Source organism: Cynocephalus volans, chromosome 1 (genome assembly GCF_027409185.1).
Source record: "Cynocephalus volans isolate mCynVol1 chromosome 1, mCynVol1.pri, whole genome shotgun sequence".
Taxonomy (NCBI): Eukaryota; Metazoa; Chordata; class Mammalia; order Dermoptera; family Cynocephalidae; genus Cynocephalus; species Cynocephalus volans.
In genome coordinates, this window is record NC_084460.1 from 60,607,307 (window position 1) to 60,627,545 (window position 20,239).

The 20,239-nt window shown below is 37.6% G+C and overlaps 1 protein-coding gene across 4 annotated transcripts in view; it reads right to left on the reverse strand.

The window, feature by feature from the left end:
• IWS1 (interacts with SUPT6H, CTD assembly factor 1) overlaps nucleotides 1-18,244 on the reverse strand; it is a 44,373-nt gene extending 26,129 nt beyond the window's left edge. For all 4 annotated transcript variants that reach the window (XM_063092760.1, XM_063092750.1, XM_063092779.1 and 1 more), the window contains exons 1-2: nucleotides 17,979-18,244; nucleotides 15,675-15,790 (exon numbers count right to left, since the gene is read on the reverse strand). In XM_063092760.1, the coding sequence (XP_062948830.1) occupies nucleotides 15,675-15,790; nucleotides 17,979-18,012 (150 nt within the window). In that variant the 5' untranslated portion in view covers nucleotides 18,013-18,244. The remainder of the gene's footprint in view (nucleotides 1-15,674; nucleotides 15,791-17,978) is intronic.
• Between the last annotated feature and the right edge of the window lie 1,995 nt (nucleotides 18,245-20,239).

Here is a 20,239-nt window from a genome sequence, read left to right on the forward strand (position 1 = left end):
TAAAGTTTACTTTAGCCATATTTCATAATTTAAAAGAATGTAGATGGAAAATTTAACTATCTGGAATGTAATCTCTAAGACGGCAGGCATTTTTTGGTTTGTTTTCTTCTCTTAAGGTATCCCAGGAGCACTGAATAGTCTCCAGTACATACACAAAGTATTTGTCAAATGAGTAAGTGGGGATAATATAAAGAATAATTAATTCAGCAAGCATTTATTTAATCGTTACTATGTGCCAGGTACTAGGAATCAACACTGAATATGTGTCACTGCCTGGCCTCCAGGAGCTAGCCAAACATATCCTAATAATATAGGGATATGCACTATTATGAAGGTGTGCATGTAATATGAGGTGTCCTCAAAAAGTTTATGAACACATTTATACTATCTTTTAATTCTACCTTTCCATGAACTTTTTGAAGTATCCTCGTATTTTGAAAGCCTACAGGAGGTGCATGTCTATGAAACTGAGCTGCAAAAGGTTTGGAGACAATAGGTATTTTTGCACTTAGTTTGTGATGACTTTGAGTTAAGAAGTTAACTGTATTGGGGGATGGGAGAGAGGTGTACAGGTACCAGCAGAGGCAGCTATAGCAGGAGGCAAAAGGGAAAACTGTAACTGGCTTTTGGAATGCTTCCCACGACATACCTATCATGTAACTCTAACACCATGTTTATGTGTAACTCTATTTTAGTTGCAAACAACAGAGACTATCTCTGGCTAGGTCCAAAGAACAATCTTCCAAGAATCAAAATGAGATTAATGATTAAAGACAGAAAGAGTAAGAACCAAAGCAGCTCAGAGAGCTTAGAAAAGAGAATTCAAGGATCTTTTCACTATAGCACCATCAATAACATGACTCAGCTCTAATCATCAGCAACTAGAACCTAAATTTTAAGTCCCCAGGAGACATGACCTAATCGGCCAAGGCAATATCAGATGTTGTGACTCAATCAGTTATAACCAGAGCAGGGGCACATTGGGAGCAACTCCCAAAGAAGGGAGAGACACCATGAACTGAGCAGCCATTCTGGAACTTATATGCTATACTCTACCCTGGGTTCCTGACACATGGTGTATGTACTCCAAAACAAGCAACCACTACAAGGACATTACATATGATAATGATTGTGAAACTTAAAAATTTCCATCAATGTTGAGGAGTTTCATAAAACCCTGGGTATCCATCCATTATGTGTGGCATGATGGGAAAAAAGGGGGAAGAAATTATTTCACTGCAGTAAGAAAGTGCTAGTCGACAGACTCAAGTTAGAGGATGCACTTAGGCAATGATATCACAGAATTTGGAAGGAATATACTGAAATTATACAGTTAGGCTTAAAAGTTATCAAAACAATATTCAAAAATTTTAGACTGATTTCAGCAATTAAACTGCAAACTTAAATAAATCCAAAATACAGTTTATAAAAAGTCAATATGAATACAACAAATTAACAGTACAAATTGCCATATAAATGTCATCTTCTTAATAATATAAGAAATTCCCTAGTTATGACTGTCAGAGAAATTGAGGACTGTGAGGGTCTTTAGTGGCTTTAGAAATGTCTATAATGCCTCACCTCTCCCTCTTAGAAATCATTCACACTGCAGGTAAAAATAGCTACTGGTTATCCACCATAATGAACAATCTTGTTTATCTCAGCATGCAAACAGCAATCACATTCCTTATGGACCAGGATCACAATACATACACACACACCCCTGACATTCTAAACTACAAAGTAAATCATAATAAAATTGCAGTAAGCAAATATTAAATTGTAAATTTCAAAGTAGTATTTTGTTAAATAGAAACCCTAGTAGACAACCAAACAACTCAGAACACTTGCTTCTTCTTTATCCACCAAAAGTGGTAAACGCAAAACATTAAATCTGCATTCAACCCTATCATTATAAATTGGTGAAACACTCGATACTAAGTCACACAGTAAATTCCATGAGGAAACTTCTACCAGAGCATTTTCAAAAACAGCATTTCAGAAACCTGGATCCTAATTACAGAAGATCTATTTGAAACTATCACATTGGATTTTGCCGATGCATATCAGTTTATTAGCTCATAAAATAATATGAGAAATCCAGCAATAAAATAACACAACAAAGCATACATACAAATAAAAAAATGAAACTGTATACCAGAGTGTCCCTGGTCTGTCAAAAGCTGGTTGATCCTAGAATAAGAGAGCCAAAAACAAAAACACTCCTGACAAGTACTGGGGGAAAAAAAATTCTACACAAAGCTTAAGATTTAAGGATAATAAATTCCTGCCTATCCCTCTAGATTCATTTCTGCCCTCTCACCAACATAATCCTATAAGCTACACCAGCAATTCCCAAACTTTAGTGTGCATAAGAATCACTTGGAGAGCTTTGGTGAAAACCATACAAACTTTCATGTTTCTTGCCTCCAGATATTAAATTCATTAATTTGGGGGAAAGTGTCAAAGATTTGCATTTTGACATGTGATCCATTTAATTCCAACCACAGTTAAGGAATTCTACTCCAGATTTAATAGTGTGGAACTACTAACTGCACTATTACTTTACAAATGCTGTTCCCTTTGCCTAGAATATCCTTCCCTACCCTGCCCTTTCCATACCTCAAAACTTGGCAAAAATACACACCTCCTGAAGCCTCTTCCATCTTTCTCTCTAGGTACAATGAACTTTGTGTAACATAATGTGACAGTTAAAACATGGACTTTAGAGTCAGAGAGACCTAGGATCCAAACTCTAGCTCTGCTACTTTCTACTGTGTGATCTAGGGAAATTTTCTTAACTCTTCAAACCCCAATGTCCTCAATCTGATAGAGTCGGGAATAGTATCTATATCTTAGAGGACTATTCTGAGGATTAAATGCATGTAAAGCAGTTAGCATGGTGCTTGTGAGCATTCAATAAATGTTATTAACGATTATTAACAAAATCTTTTAAATTATTAATTACAAAACACTCACCCTTCAAGACTCAGCTCAAATACATCTTCTGTGAAGACAGCTGAGCTTGTCAGCCATTCCCTCCTTCATATCCTCACAGTATCTCATACCTCTACTTCACTAAAAAGTGATTGTTTACACATTAATCTTTATCGTACACTAACCTTAAGATCTGAGACCATTTTAAAGAAATGTATCTTTTACCTACAGCATAAAGACTCCCAAAGTATAATCACTGAAATGGGGGGGGGGGGACTCACAAGCAATGTATAAAAGAAAACAAATGGGAAATAATGTTTGCACTAAACATTATTTAATGTGAAATAATGTTTTTCTCTTTAATTTGGTAGAAGCAACAACAAAGACTGAAACCTAACACAAAGAAAGGAAAGTGTAGATAGAATCAAAAGAACTAGGAAGAACAAGGGTAAACAAGGACAGTAATGGCCAAGGGGAATCTTCTAGCTGTTTTCATGTCCTCCCCATAAGAATGCTTTACTTACACTAACATAAACTCTTCGTGGAAAGATCTAAACAAGAGCAGGCTGCCATTTACTCAATTCAAAGTTAGGCTGGACCTATAGGGGGCTGTCACCAACTTTATCAGTAGATGGATGGTTAGGTCCACTGTGCTTTGCCCACAGTTACAACTATAAGAAGCTAGGTTCCATTTCCAAACACCTCTTCCTCAATAGTCCCACACTCTGTTTTTTTTTCCTGTGGGACCCTGAGGAAGAGAACACTCTACTTTTCCATGTACATAAAGTCTACAGGCTTCTAGATTTTAAAATATGCATTTCCTCTAATATGTTTTCCATGAAACGGAAACCAGCTGACCAAAAACTACACAGCTAATTTTATGCTGTCCAAGAGAATACAAGAGCAAAACAACAAAAATTAGAACTGGCAACTAGCTAGGCCATCCTTGCACTTAAAAAGTTGCATTTCCAGTGATGACTAACTACTCAAAAAGATTTTTTACAAAGTCTTTCCCCATCTTCCCTACCACAAAAAGTATGAAGATTCTGAGTTCTCAAAGTGCTCTATAGTGAACAAATATACTTGAAAATCCCACTGTTGTTTACATCTTTTATTACCAAGGGAAAAAAGACGTTAGTAACCTAAAAACAAAATATATAATCAGCCTATTACTACTGCAACTATTTATATACAGATTTTTTTTAAAACCAAAGCAAGCCACCTCAAGAACATTACTTTTAAATTTTATTTCATATGGCAAGTCTTTTTTGCTTTTAAAGTAGTGTGGTCTCGACCTAATAAATATTAATTATGACCTACTTCCCTAAGAAGTAATATCTGCCCTGGTTACCCATACAGGATAACTGTAAGGTAATATAAAGGGCATTATAGTTCTCAAGGCTGTTACATTTTTATTTCACCCTTATAATAATCTTTTTGGTCCACTGTCAAGATGGTGAAGCTGAGGCTCAGAAAGATGAAATAATTTTTCCAGGGAGAGTAGTTTTAAGTGGCAAAGCTAGGATTTGAAACTAAACTCTGGCCATCATGCCATTATTTCCTTTCATTTAAAAGTTACACAAATACAAAATAGTATCATTGCTCAACAGAGATTTGCTATTACACCATCTAGCCCAAACTTAATTTTTTTAGCATCACTTTCCATTAAGCTATTCCCTTTTCCAGACACAACAATCACTCTTGAAATACACCAAGTCCTTCCCAATTCTAGGCCTTGTACCTGCTGCATCTCTAGCTAAAATTACCACCACCACCCCTAAACTGTTTCTCCAACTGGCAACATCGCATTCACTCAGTCAGCTGAAATATCAAATCTACTAAGCCCACCCTCCCTTCCTCCCACAGTACTATATATGTCCTATATGTAATGATGCACTGTACAGTAGTCACCTGTTTGCCAGTCTGCCACACCCATCTGGGCTATAAAGACCTTAAAGTTTTAGGTATGCATGGCTATACCTAGTGTAGTGGATTGAATTATGTCCCCCACAAAACTCAATGAAGCTTGAATTGTGTCCCCCAAGTATTATATATTAAAAACAGCCACCACTGTGACTATTAACAGGGTGGGGAATCCTATTACGGTAATTGAAAGGTGGAGCCTTGAGGTGATTGGGTTGTAGGACCATGCTGTAGTGAATGGATTAAAAATGGAGGTCAGAGACATGGTTCTGAGGGCTTTAAAAGAAGAGGAGATTCTGTCTTTGTCTCTATCTGCTCTCTCTGCTTCCACTATCTTGCAATGTGAGACCCCTGGGTCACAGTTGCCACCACCAGATGAACTCTGGACTTCCCAGCCTCAGAAACTGTAAGCAATAAATTTTGTTTTCTTTGTAAATCACCCAGTTTCAGGTATTTTGTTATAAGCAATAGAAATGGACTGATACACCTAGTAAACAGTAAACATTCAGGATATGTCTATTGAAAGACGTGGATAGGGGGCTGACCACCACTTCTGCCTCACTGAGCCTGGCGCGCCAGGGGCAGGGAAAGGAAAGAAAAAAGACATGGATAACAAATTACCACACACTGTATAAACTTAAGTAATAGTGCCAAAATTTAGGGAAATGCATTCTAATCTAATGATTATCTAGCCAACAAATCAACAGAGTAAACATTACTCTTTCAGAAGGAGAGAAGAAATCTAGGGTTATCACTGTGGGAGAGGGGAGTGAGAGCGGGATGGGGAGAGATTGGACAAGGGGCATAAAGAATAAGTACAATTTGTAACAATATACATACTAATAAATTGATTTGATCAACATATGTCAACACTGAATCCCAAAAATATATATAATCAATTATGATTCAATTAAAAAAAAAGAAATTTGAAAACCATATGAAAAATTTGGGGACAGAGAAATAAATGTCAACTATTTCCTTTTGCACAGGAGGTACAGGGGCAGTTGGGAATACAAAGTCTTCAAAGAAAATACTAAAGTCTAAACTTTAATGCCCATCCTCTCAATTTAAGAAACTATCTTTCCAATATGTCCTCCCATCTAATCTATTAAGAAAACAAGATTTGATGCCTAAAAGTTATAATTTTTTAGTAAGTGATATATACTAAAGACAAATTAAAAATATAAAAAAACAGCTAGTAGAGAAAAAAAGGTTTATCTTTACACAAAAAGATTCTACACAAGGTTCTTTATTTTGAATTGTTCAGTACATGTTTAATTATTTAATGCATGCTCATAAAAATGGATTACCATGTAAAATGATGGCACAGTTATTCTACTTAATTATTTTCCCTTTGATTTTAAAGATTCATGTGCACTGCAGAAATAAGACAAATGCTACTCACACTATCCAAAGATCACCATCATTTACATTTTGGTACAAAGAATCTCCTTTCAATCTCTTCTCTGTGTGAATTTACCTTAAAAAATTAAACTACAATCTAGAATCACAACAATTTAATAGCCTGTATCTTTCAAGTAACATGTTGAATTCTCCCATGTCATTAAGTATTTTTTGAAAGCAGTTTTGATGGCTGCATTGTCATTCTTACAAATGTTTTATTTATATTTTAATCACTCATTTTCTATGTTGTTGAATATTTACTGTTTCCTTTCTCATGTTTACCATGCCTCATTTGTCTGCTTCAGTGTTCTCAACCCAAGGGTGGTTCTCGTTCCTCACCCAAGGGAGCATTTGGGAATGTGAGGGGCCATTTTTGGTTGTCAATGACTGGGAAGGATGTGTTACTAACGTTTCATTTAATGCCCAGGGACCAAGACATTAAATGTCCTTAACACAGAAGCATGCAGCCAAATGCCCACAGCTGGCTTGCCCAGAATCTCCTGTTCAGGAAAGCAACACAAGGCTGCTCTCTGTGAAGGGGTGGCCACAGACAGGACCTGGAGACCTGATCAATCCACTCACAGACAGGTGACCCAATGAAAAGAGCTCAAAAGGCCCTAAAGGGACTGGTAACAAAATACCAAGCATAATGGGTCCTTGTGGGATTTGACCTGGGGAATGTGCAAAGGTTTGATTAATCAGCAAAACAGACAAAAATGCTACAACTATGGCATCACAACATGATAAATTCTGCTGACCCGCTCCCCAGTGAAACTGGTGAAAGTATTTAAAGACAAACATTTAAAGCCTATGGAAATTGTTTTAAGAGCAAACAACAAATGAAGAAACATCTATAAAAATTTGGCAAGAGTGGCTAGAGTCTCCAGTATTTGAAACAAGATCACTCCCTCCTTCTAAACTCAAAGCTTAGAAAAGCAGAGACTCCATCACTTCGGACTGCTGCAGCCAAAAACACAGGACTACCTCTCCTACCTCTGTAAGTAAATAGACTTCACTAAAATAACCCAGCTAGTCACTAAACAAATAAGAAAACAACCTCCTCCTCCCCCCAGAGCAGGAACCAATATCTAGAGTGGCTAGGATATGTTCTCTAAAATTCCCAGTTTTCAACATAAAACTTAAATGGCATGCAAAGAAACAGAAGCAATACAGGAAAATATATTAACAAAAAGACATGAAGCACAAAAAACACAAAATAAAACAGCAGACTCCAACCCTTAACAATATTAGATGTGAATAGATTAGGTAATCCAATCAAAAGGCAGACTGGATTAAGGAAACATGATCCAACTATGTACTGACAACGGTGGACGCACTTTAGATTCAAAGACACAAACAGACTGAAAGCAAAAGGATGGAAAAAGATGTACCATGCAAACAGCAACCACAGGAAAGCTGGAGTGGCTATAGTGATATCAGACAAAATAGACTTTAAAACAAAAACTGTGTGCTCACTCTCTCTCTGCTCTGCCATTCTGCCATGTGAAGACCCCTGCATCACTGTCACCACCACCAAGGCCTTCACAAGATGTGTTCGCTGGACTTTGGACTTCCCAGCCCCCAAAACTGTTGAGACAAATGATGCTCAGAAAGATCACACAACTATTAAGGGGGAAAGAAGAGGTCACACATACCCCCACAAGAAAGAGATCAATTTAAGACAGCATTACATGTGCCACAACTGAGATTAAGTAGTGAGACTAGCCGGTTTGCAGAATGTGCTCAGAAAGTATGTTTGGATGGAATACCCTGGCATCTTCTAATCTCAGATTCTGCCTAGAGGTTTACAGAGCTGGTCAAGTAGAGGCCATTACGGGGCTAATTATAACATTGTTTAGGAATTGCCTTCATATCATTTGTCCTCAAACACTGAGTTCTACATCTATATGCACTGCTTAACAACTTTAAAATAAATTGATTTTATTTGCGAAAAAAAGTCACTAGAGATAAAGGAGGAAATTTTATAACAATAAGAGTCAATCCATCAGGAAGATGTAACAGGTATAAATATATATGCAACTAATAACAGACCACCAAAATACACAAAGCAAAAACAGAGAGAAATAAAAGGATAAACGGAGAACCAATAGTAATAGTTGGAGGCTTCAATACCCACTTTTGATAATGGCAAAACAGCTTGAAAGAACTACTAGACATAAGCTTAATAAAGAAACAGAAGACTTGAACAATACTTTAAATCTTTAGATATCTAAAGAACACTACTCAACAGCAAAATATACATTCTTCTCAGGTGCACATGGAACATTCTCCAAGACGAACCATGTCCCTGGTCATTTAAAAAAACCTCAAGAAATTAAAAAGAATAGCAATAATACAAAGTTTGTTCTCAGACCACAATGAAATATATTTAGAAATTAACAGCATGAAAAATGTTTGGGGACATTCTGAATATGAAATTAATAAAACAATTCCATTTACTACGCATCAAAGAGAGTAACATATTTGGTTTCTTAGTCAGTTTTCTTTTTTTTCTTTTTGTGGCTGGCCAGTACAGGGATCCAAACCCTTGACCTTAGTGTTATAACACCATACTCTAACCAACTGAGCAAGCTGGTCAGCTCCCTTAGTAGGTTTTCTGTTGCTTATAACAGAATACCTGAAACTGGGTAATTTATAAAGAAAAGGAATTTATTGCTGATGGGCCATGCTCAGGGAAAAAAAATTATTTTTCAGAAATTTATTCTTCCAGTTCTGGAGACTGGGAAGTCCAAGGTTGAGGCGGCACATTTGGTGAGGATCTTCTTGGTGGACACTCTCTGCAGATTCCCAAGGCAATGCATGGTATCCCATGGCAAGAGGGCTGACTGTCTTAACATGCTCACTTGCTGTCCTTATGTAGCCACCAGTACCATTCCTGTGATAACCCACTCATCCATTAATCCACAAATGGATTAATCCATTCATGAGGGCTAAGCCTTCATGACCCAATCACTTCCCAACAACCCCACCTTTCAAATACCATAGTCAGGTTTCCCACTCTCGTAACACTGGTAGAGTAGGGACTGAGCTCTGGCATGAGTTTCAGGGGGAGCATTCAAACCACAGCACTTGGTAATAAATTTAACAAAGAAATGCAATATTTGTACACCAAAAACTACAAATCACTACTGAAAGAAATTAAAGATTTAAGTAAATAAATAATCTAATGTTCATGTTCATAATACTATTAAGATGGCAACACTGCTGAAACAGAACTACACATTCAGTGCAAACCCAACTAATTTCTTTGCAGAAAGTGACAAGCCGGTTCTAAAATACATGGGTAAATGCAAGGGACCCAGAGAACCAAAACAATCTAAAAAAGAGAGTAGGACTCACAATTCCCCATATCAAAACTTACTACACCCATAGAGGCTAGCTGCCAAAAAATAAAATCTTACTAAAAACCAACAAAAATTAAGATACAATGGTAGTATTGGCACAAGGATAGAATGGATTAGAATTAAGAGTCCAGAAATAAACCTACACATTCTATGGTCAACTGATTTTCAGCAAGGGTATCAAGACCATCCAATAAAGAAATAACAGTCATTTCAACAAATGGCACTGTGACAACTAAACAGCTAATGCAAAAGAATGCAACTGGGCCCTTATCTCACACCATATACAACAATTAACTCAAAATGGATCAAAGACCTAAATGTAAGAGCTAAAACTATCAAACTCTTAGAGTAAAACACAAGGTTAAATCTTCATGACCTTGGATTTGGCAAAAAATTCTTAGATATGACACTAAAAGCATCAGAAACAAGGGGGAAAAAAGTAGATAAATTACATTGCATCAAAATTAAAAATTTTTGGACTCCACTCACTGCTGGCCTGTGAGCACCTACCCCACAAGGGGCCAGGGCGCAGGGCCAGGGGGTGGGTGGTGAAACAAAACAAAACAAAAAAACTTCTTGGCTGGCCACCTAGCTCAGTTGGTTAGAGCATGGTGCAGATGACACCAAGGTCCAGCGCTGGATCCCAGTACTGGCCAGCTGACAAAAAAAATACATAAAAATAAACACTTTTCACAGTGGAATAATATTCAGCCATAAAAAAGAATGAAATCCTGTCATTTGGAGCAAAATGGGTGAGTCTGGAGAAAATCATGTTAAGTGAAATAAGCCAGACAAGGAAAGAGAAATACCACATGTTCTCACTTATAACTGGGAGGGAGGGAGAGAGGGAGAAAGGGATGGAGGAAGGAATGAAAGAGAAAGAGAGAGAGAGAGAGAGAGAGAGAGAGAGAGAGAGAGAGAGAAAACACTACAACAATTCATTGAACTTTCTCAGAAGGAGAGAATAAACCTAAGGTTACTAGAGATGGCGGGGAGGGAGGCAGGGGGTTTGGGGAGGGATAGGTCAGGTAAAGGGCATAAAGAAAAACCATGATTTGTAATAATGAATATGCTAACAATAATTTTAAAAGTTCATGAAAAAAAATTTATGCTTCAAAGGACACCATAAGAAGTGAAAAATTTTGTATGCTTCAAAGGACACCATAAGAAGTGAAAAGACAAATCACAGAATGGGAGAAAATATTTACAAATCAGTTATCTAATAAGGAACCCGTATCCAGACTATTTAAAGAACTCTTACAACTCAATAATAAAAAAGACAAAGGGCCCAATTTAAAAATGGTCAAAGGTTCTGAATGGACATTTCTCCAAGGAAGATATACAAATGGCCAATAAGCTCATAAAAAGATACTCAACATCATTACTCATCAGGGAAATGCAAACCAAAACCACAATGAGATACCACTTCACACCCTCTAAAATGTCTACAATCAAAAAGTCAGGTAATAACAAATGCTGGCAAGAATATAGAGAAATCAGAACCCGTATACACAGCTGGTGGGAATGTAAATTAGTACAACCACTGTGGAAAAAGAGTCTGGCAGTTCCTCAATTACACGGAGTTACCCTACGACCCAGCAATTCCACTCCTCAAAACATACACAACAATACCAATGAAAAAAATATGTCCGTGAAAAACTTGTACACAAATGTTTAAAGCAGCATTATTCATAAGAGCCTAAAGGTAGAAAACAACCCAAATTGTCCATCAACTGACAAATGGATAAACAAAATATAATATATCAATATAATGGAATATTATTAGCCACAAAAAGGAATGAAGTACTGATACATGCTACAACATGCACACACCTTAAAAATATTATGCTAAGTATAAGCCAGTAAACAACCACATTATACAATTCCATGAAATGTCCAGAACAGGGAATCTATAGAGACAGAAAGTAAATTAATGGTTGCTTAGGACTTGGGGATGGAGAAGAGAGGAGTAGGCAGAGGGAAAGGGGAGGGTAGAAAGATTAACAACTAAGAAAAAAAAAAAAAGAAAGGTTAACAGCTAAAGGGTTTCTTTCTTAGGTGACAAAAACATTTTAAAATTGACTGTGACAACAGCTGGGTTAATGTGAAGATACTATTCGTATTTACATCGTAATTCAGTGGTGACAGACCACCAAATTGCATACTTTAAGTGAGTAAATTATATGGTATGTAAGCTGATCTCAATAAAGTTGTTTTTTTAAAAAGACACGGTATTTTTAAAGATCAAGGTTGATGCAAAGAGTCCATGATGAACAAAATATTAAAAAGATAAACAGAAAATATTAAAAATGTAAAAATGTAAACACTGGTTTTTCCTTTTGCCCAAGGTTCCAATATAGACCAGCACAACACTGTTACTGATCCTGACTTTAAGGTGTCTGACATAAGGCTTGCTCTGTCACATGTCAGAAATTACTTATAGACATGTATAATTATTTTAAGAAAAAAAGAGAAGTTAATAGTTATTTTTTAATAACTAAAGTAGCCCTTTTTTTTTTTGGTGGTTGGTGAGTACAGGGATCGAACCCTGGAACTTGGTGTTATCAGCTCTAACCAACTGATAAAGTAGCCTTTTAATAAAATGGTTAGGGCTGGCCAGTTAGCTCACTTGGTTAGAGTGTGGTGTTGGTAACAGCAAGGTCAATGGTTTAAATCCCTATACTGGCCAACTGCCAAGACAGACAGACAGACAGACAGACAGACAGATAGAGGTAGAGGTTAAGAAATGTGCAAAAATTACCGGTCTTCAAAACATTATCAACATTCCCTATACTGACCACTATCTTAAAGATTGCATGCATGCACATTGTGTGTATATTCCTTAGAGACCTAAAGAAATGTATAGAGAATGAATACTGTAGATAAAATGAATCAAAAAAATACTAGCCTAAATTCTAAAATGCAAATCAGAAAAACTTTTCAAAGTGTCATTACTTGGAAAATCACATTGTGTGCACCATCTTCTGTTAGGTAGAATAACAGCCCCGCAAAAGACGTCCATGTCCTAACCCCCAGAACCTGTGAATATGTTACTTTACATGCAAAAGCGACTGTGCAGATGTAATTAAGGTAAGAATTTTGAGATAGGGAAATTATCCTGGATTATCCAGGTAGGCCCAATATAATTACAGATGTGATGACTGAAACAAGAAGTCAAACAGAGAGTTTTGAAGATATTATGTTGCTGGCTTTGAAGTATAGGAAGAGGCCTTAGCCAAGGAATGCAGGTGACATCTAGAATGCAGGCAAGGAAATGGACTCTCCCCCAGAGAAAGAAGAGCCCTGGTGACACCTTGATTTCAGCCCAGTGAGACTCATTTTGGATTTGACCTTCAGAATTTTAAGATAATAAATTAATGTTGTTTTAAGCCACTAAGTTTGTGTCAAGTTGTTACAGCAGCAATAGGAACTAATAAATATCTTTTAGGCTCTGCTTTGGGCCTGTAATTTCCACCACTGCTCCATATATATCTTATATCTTATATATATATATATATATATATATTTACTATTCAATTTCATCTTTAATAAGCTAGACAGATCTTGCTGTATTGTTTTTAATTTACCAGTATATCATTATGTAATTTACAGTGTGTGCTGTTCCATTTAATACAGCTGTACTCTTTTAACATCCCATTAACTTCTAAAAAAAATTTTCGACAGAAAAATAATCTGAAATTTCTTCTTAGAAACCATTTTAAACAGGCAAAAGAACAGATACACTCAAAAACCAAGGGTACATTTGGTACTCTCAAACTACTAATGGTTTAGCAAATTAGGATCACCTTGCTGGAGGGGAATACCTATGAAAAGCCTTAAACTGCTTTAGTCTCTTTAATCTGGTTAATTCCCCTGGTAGATTTCAAAGGAAATAATAAAAAATGATGAGAAATGTTTATGTACAAAAATGTTCAGGGCAGCTTCATTTAAAACAGCTAAACAGTCTAAATGTGAATAATTAGGGAACTGTTGAATAAGTAATGTTGCATCCACATTATAAAACCATTAAAAATTATGCTTAGTGAGGATCTTTAATGACATGAAAAAATATAGTATAATCTTAAGTGAAGAGATAATAATATATACATACAAAATATATAATAAAATCTCAAGTAACACAGATACTATATATATTAAAATCTCAAGTAACATACATAACATTTCTGTGATAGGATTATGCTGACTTTGACTTTCTTGAGAACCTTTAAATAACTTCCAAATTTTCAACAACACGCATTTATTTATTTATAAGCCATATCATTAAAAAAGTTGTTGAAGATGCTTAACAGTGAGCCTATATTACATTTATAACTGAAGCACAAGGCCATGAGATGACCACACTAATGGGTTCTAGGCCGACACTGGTCAATCTCCTAATGCTTTTTCCAAGTGGAAACTTAAAATGTTACACATTAAATGTACTATAACAATGTTTACATTATCAAGAAATTCCCACCTATAATTAATATATTAGAATTCAGTCTAAATCTTTAAGAGCATACAAAAAAACTGAGTGACATCAAAATAACTAAAAGATGAGCTCTCCCTGCACCTGCATGTAGCTCTCTGACCTCCCCTTCCCCTTGTTGACTCCACTTCAGCCACACTGGCTCTTGTTGCTCCTTGAAGACATCAAATACATTCCCACCTTGGAGTTTTTGCAAGGAATGATCTTTTACATAAACATATCCACATAGTTATTCTCTTGCCTCCCTTCACACCTTGGCTCAAATATCACTTTCTTAATAAGACCTACGTGGACCTCCCTATTTATCACTGAACCCACCCTTCATCCTGGCACCCTTCACTCTGTTCTAATTTTCTTCTTTCTCCACAGCAGTTGGCACCTTCCAACAAACTATACAATTTAAAAAATATGTGTAGTGTTATATTTTCCCTCTGGAAATTTCAGAAGAGAAGAACTTTGACTTTTAGTCACTGATATGTCCAAAGTACCTAAAAAAGAGCCTGACAAATAGATGCTCAATAAATATTTGTTAGGGCCAGCCTGAAGGCCAAGGGTTCAGATCCCTAAATAGGTATGGCTAGTTAGCTCACTTGGGAGAGCATGGTGCTGACCAAGTTGAGGGTTAAGATCCCCGATCCCCTTACCTATCATCTTAAATAAATAAGTAAATAAATAAATATTTGTTGAATGTATGAATATACTAATGACATGTCAAAGGACAGTCAATAATACAATTTCTAAGAATTATATCTACTCCTTATAATTTGACAATTTTCTCTGCATGGGTAATAAAGTAAAATATATGGCATATGAAGTTCTTAAAAGAAAATCTATCTTTACATTTCCTGTTTGTGTCTACCAAAGACTATGCTGACTTACTGAAAAATGTCCCAATTTTATGCTGTTAACATTGTATAGTATAACCAGGGAGGCAAATTAAGTAGTTTTTAAAATATTCATATATCTTTCAGCCAAAGGTCTGGCTAATAAAGAAAAAAAAAAAAAGATAAAATATTCATGTATTAGGCCAAATATGTTAAAACGTACACAACAACTAATACTATTCTGTATTATTAAAGAAAAACAGCTTTTAAAATTACATTTGCATTGTTATTACACAGATTATATACATCTTAACAGTTCAAAATGAGGACAAATCCTGACGTAAATTTTTATAGATGATAACCCCCAAAACTTTCTATTTCAACTGGTATTTCTTCACACTGAAAATGTTCATCAACCCATAAAACACTATCTGGGAAATGGGGAAGCCATGTCAGATATCAAAGGCTTGGCCCATTTTCTGAATCGACATGCGCAGTTGAAAACTGCCTACAATCTGAAATGTGACCCAATCAGAACTTATTTTCCTATGATTTCATCTGTAACCAGACCATCCCTATTTATTTATTTTAAAGCAATATCCTATTAATTTATACTCCTTTATTCTCAGAGATTAAAGCCTAAAACCTGTGACAAGTTCTCTACAACTCTTAAATAAAACAGGTCTTATAGAACACGAGGGAAAAGCCTCCCCACAGATGTTTAGCCGATACCTCTGAATGACGTTCTACACTTCCAGTGTCTGATCCAGAGTGCTGCTCATTTACATCATCCTCACCGTCTGACCCTGAATCCCGTTCATCCTGTACTGGGGTAGCGCCACCATCATCTGCTTAAAAATAAAACAAAACACCCACTTATGGTGTAAGATGGATGACATCTACTGCTGAAATGAACACAAAAGACCAAAAATTACCACTGAGGAAGCATGACTAATGATGCTAATATTTGGAACAAAACAATAATACTCATACAAATACCAACAATCATGACATGTACTGTGACATATATGGCAGCAAAAATACATCATAAAAGGACTGTGAAGCTTAAGAAACATCATTAATGACCAAGCAACAACTTCTAAATATAGGTTGAGTACCCCTTATCCAAAATGCTTGTTTCAGATTCTGAATTTTTTTCAGATTTTGGATTATTTGCAAGTTACAAACTGACTGAGCGTCTCTTATATAAAAATGCTCCAATGAGCATTTCCTTTGAGCGTCAAGTTGGCGCTCAAAAATTTTGGATTTTGAAGCATTTCAAATTTTTGGATTAGGGATGCTCAACCTGCAATGTGCTGTTTAACCATTTCAACCTTATATTAAATATTGAGTCTTTCTCTCCACATTATTACCACCTTCTAACGTATCACATGATTTACGAAGTTATTTTGTTTAATGTGGGTCTTTCTCCCACATTCTCTTGAATGAAAATGCCACAAGAGAAGGGACTTTGGTTCACTGCTAAATCCCTGGAGCCCAGAACACTGCCCAGCACATAAAGTACAGTAAGTATTTATGAATGAAGAGCACAAGGAACTCCAGTCCAGAAAAAATGAAAAGTCATTAAAGTAAAACACATACTATATATTACAAAATGATTGGTAAATATGAATTGCTACCTAACTTTAACCAATATTTTAAAAACATAAAGTAAAATTGTATTGAAAGGAATTTAGGGCTGTTTATGAATAGTGGAAGACATAGTAGAAGTAAAATAAAAATAAACTTTAAAAAACGAAGCAGTCAACTACAGGAAAACCAAAAAGTTGAATAAGAATGCAATCACTGTCATACTAATGAGCTATTCTACTCAGCTAAAGAGTCAAGAATATTTACATAGTCACAATAAAAATTGTAGTTTTGAAGTTTAACAAACAATTATGCTACAACAGTGGGAGGACAGGGGAGAACAGGGCACATAAGAAGCTAAAACACTGTCCTAGCATAATAAGAAATCATTACAGAATGTCTAAAAATTATGCAACCAGAGACAGCACAAATTAGGAACACAGCGGTAAATACCAAAAAACAGCTAAAAGAATGGAAAGTCAGTGGAGGGGGTAAATCAGGGCACTACCATTAAAAAAAAAACTCTTAGCATTTAACCTATGTACAAGTATAATTGCTTCTTAAGAAAGTAACTTAAAAACACAAATAAAATGAAAAAAAACTTTTGAAAACATGAGGAAAACGTTTTAAGCAAAACAGCAGAGCCTGGTTGGATCACTACTATTCGCTCTCATATACAAGGAATCAAAGTGAACTCAAAACAGGGAACAACTAAACGTTTACACAAGTATTTAAGCACTTTTGATACAAGATGCCTGAATGGAAGTAGAACACAAAGGGATAACAAACGCAACGTGTTTTCCCCCACTAGGTTCTGCCTTATGTAAATCTTTGTATCTCGGGTGCCTAGCACAGTGCTGGCAGAGTGAACCCAGTATAAGTGTTTATTGAATAAACAGGAAAGACGGGAGATCAAACTTCGGTGAGGAGAAAAAGATCTCAACGTGAAGTAATGGCACAAAAATCACTAGTGCCAAAGACGCACCCTCACTCTCAAATACACATGCAACTCAAACAAGGGTCCTGCATTGTCTCATGTCCTGTGTTGCAGAAGTGAAAAGTCTAGGAAGAATCCTCCACCCTCACAGAACTCTCCCTTGGACTCTCAAATCCTGAAAAATCACTTAACAGGGGAGACCTCTCCCTCCCTGGCACTTCGGACACAGTAAGGGTCTTAATTTATAGAAGTGGCTTCCCAATTTCAGTAAAATTCTCCGCCGATTCAGAAGAAGGCTCTTCCTCGAGAATCCCCTCTCCAAGGTTCGAACTTCAGAGCCCGCAGCTAGCAGGCGGGCTCTTCCAGCTCTGCCTCGCTGTCCGAGTCTGGCCCGGTGAGAGGAGAGAACGTCTCCGGGGCCTCCCTCCCTGCCCCGAGGAGGGTGCGAGGCCAAGCCCCACCAGTAACCACTCCGCCCCCAAGCCCGGACCCCCAGGCCCCTGCCCCACCTGACTGGTCGCCGCTGTAATATTCCGAGTCCATGGCAGGCGGACTCTCAGCGGGGAGGGTCCGCGCCCCGCGCTGCCCCCGTCACCTCCTTCTTAGCGGTGTGACCCCCGACGGCGCAGCCCGGTGCTCAGAGGTTCCCGCCGGAGATTAAAAAAGCAGCAGCGCAGAGGCCAACACTCGGACCTGGAAATCAGGACAGAAAACGTTGCACCCAACAGTGCAGCAGTCATACAGGAGTGCGAGCCACCGTTCTACTTCCTAGAAGCATCTCGGGGGCCAAAATGGCGTCTGCCCACGACCCTCAAAGGAATGCAGCGCGCAGGCGCCTTCGACCGTCAACTGGCCAATGAAAAGGCGCAACGGTAATGACGCAAGGCATGGCCGGAAAGGAGACTACTGGGAAAGCGGGAGCTCCGGCTTCAATTAAATGCTTTCTTCGGGAGGCTCGCATTATCACAGCTCCATGGAAGTGATGATGTTAAATTGGTTCTGTGTGTGCGCTTTGTTTGAGGAGTTTTTGAGTTACTCTTCCCGCTAAAATTACATTTTCCATCTTTCCGCCAAATAACCACCGTTCCCGTCATGCAGCGCTGCGCTCGGTTCCCGCCCTCAGTACGTGGAGGAAGTGGCGCGTTGCTCTTTGGGACTTGTAGTTGCAAGCCTAGGGAACTATGTAGGGTCACTAACTGGAGTGATCGAAAGCACCTCCTTTCAAGGCATTTTACTTTTTTCCTTTCTTTTTAAAGTAAGTCTTAATTTCCATCTTAAGAAGACATTTGGTAAACAATAAGAAGTACAGATCTTTGCTCCCAGAAAGCTTCCCTGATGAAACCTTGCAGAGGATGATGTTGAACTTCACCTGAGCCTTGTGTCCCAGGAAAACAGCAGTGGTTAAGAAACCTCCTCATCCACTTGGGTTCTTGGAAGTGCTCACTGTAGAGAACCACCTTTTTCCATATGGCTTAGGTAAAACGTGTGCAGAAGATCGTCTTGTTTACCTGTGACAAAGCCAGACAAAGACTTTTATCCTTCCATCTGAACCTGTTAGTAAGGCAGAACACAGACCCTCCAAATTCCCATTCATGGGCTCAAGAGTGATTATTTGAGATTAGAACTCCTTCCCCCCCTGAAACTAGCTAGACACAGGGATAAACATTTTCTGTTCGCCTGACCAGCTGAAACTTCTACTGGTTGCAGAACAATCCCAACTATCAATTATCCCACCTTCCACCCTTACAAAGGTCTAAAGCATAGCCATCTTGCCAAGACACTGATCATATCTGGGGTGCTCTCCCTATTGCAATAGCCTGAATAAAACCCATTTTCTTACTTATTTGTTTTTGTCTTAGAAGAGGAGGAGAACATCATTGCCTTCTGATTGGAGTAGGGCAAGTGGAGATGTAAGCAAAAATACCCCAGGAGGTACAGACTTGTAGAAATAGGGCCTATTGTTACTACTACACATAAGTGACCCTTTTGTTAGCCAGTCAGTATATGTTGACAGACCTCAGTACTAGGCTTCTGAAAAAGACAGGGGAAGGGAAGAAAGAGGGAGGAGTGGTTTCTCTCTGGAAATTGAATTTTCTGTTTTCTTACAAGAGAGTTCGTAGTTATTAATTCCCCAGTGTAGTGGAGCTTTGAAATCCAAGTTCTGCCCCTTCAGCTGTGGGAGTGACATCTTCTCAGGCTGTCATGAAAATCAAAAGAGCAAAGACTTAACAGTGCCTGTAACCAAAGGTACAAAAATAAGATATTTGTTTACTTCATTTGATAGAAGAGACCCAGGATCTAAGCTCTGAAAGAGTGGGTGAGATTGTACCTCTGTAAATATGGCAGGATGAAAAGGGCAGAAGTCTAGGAAGACGTTCAATGGAAAGAAATCCAGCACAAAAACCACCTGTTAAGACGTTTTAGTTTCACCAGAGATATACGAGCAACGGCCGTGAAAGTGACTGTATTATAAACAATGCAATTGCATGAGGATAATTAGTGAATTTTAACATAAAAACTAACTGTCCTGGTGTTTTGGATAATGGAGAGATAGAAGCAGACTGCACACACAATTATGTGTTTAGCTCTAGAAGGCTGCAAAGAAGCATCAGATCTTAGTTTTTACACGTAGGAAGCCAACAATTTAGTTAGAGACAGGAAACAGCTTTCAAATAAACATAGAGCTTAGTTAAACCAGTGTGGTTGTCAATGTAAACACACTTCAGGAGCGTTCCCCAGAGCTCCTTTCTATCTCTTGGCTGTCCCTCGG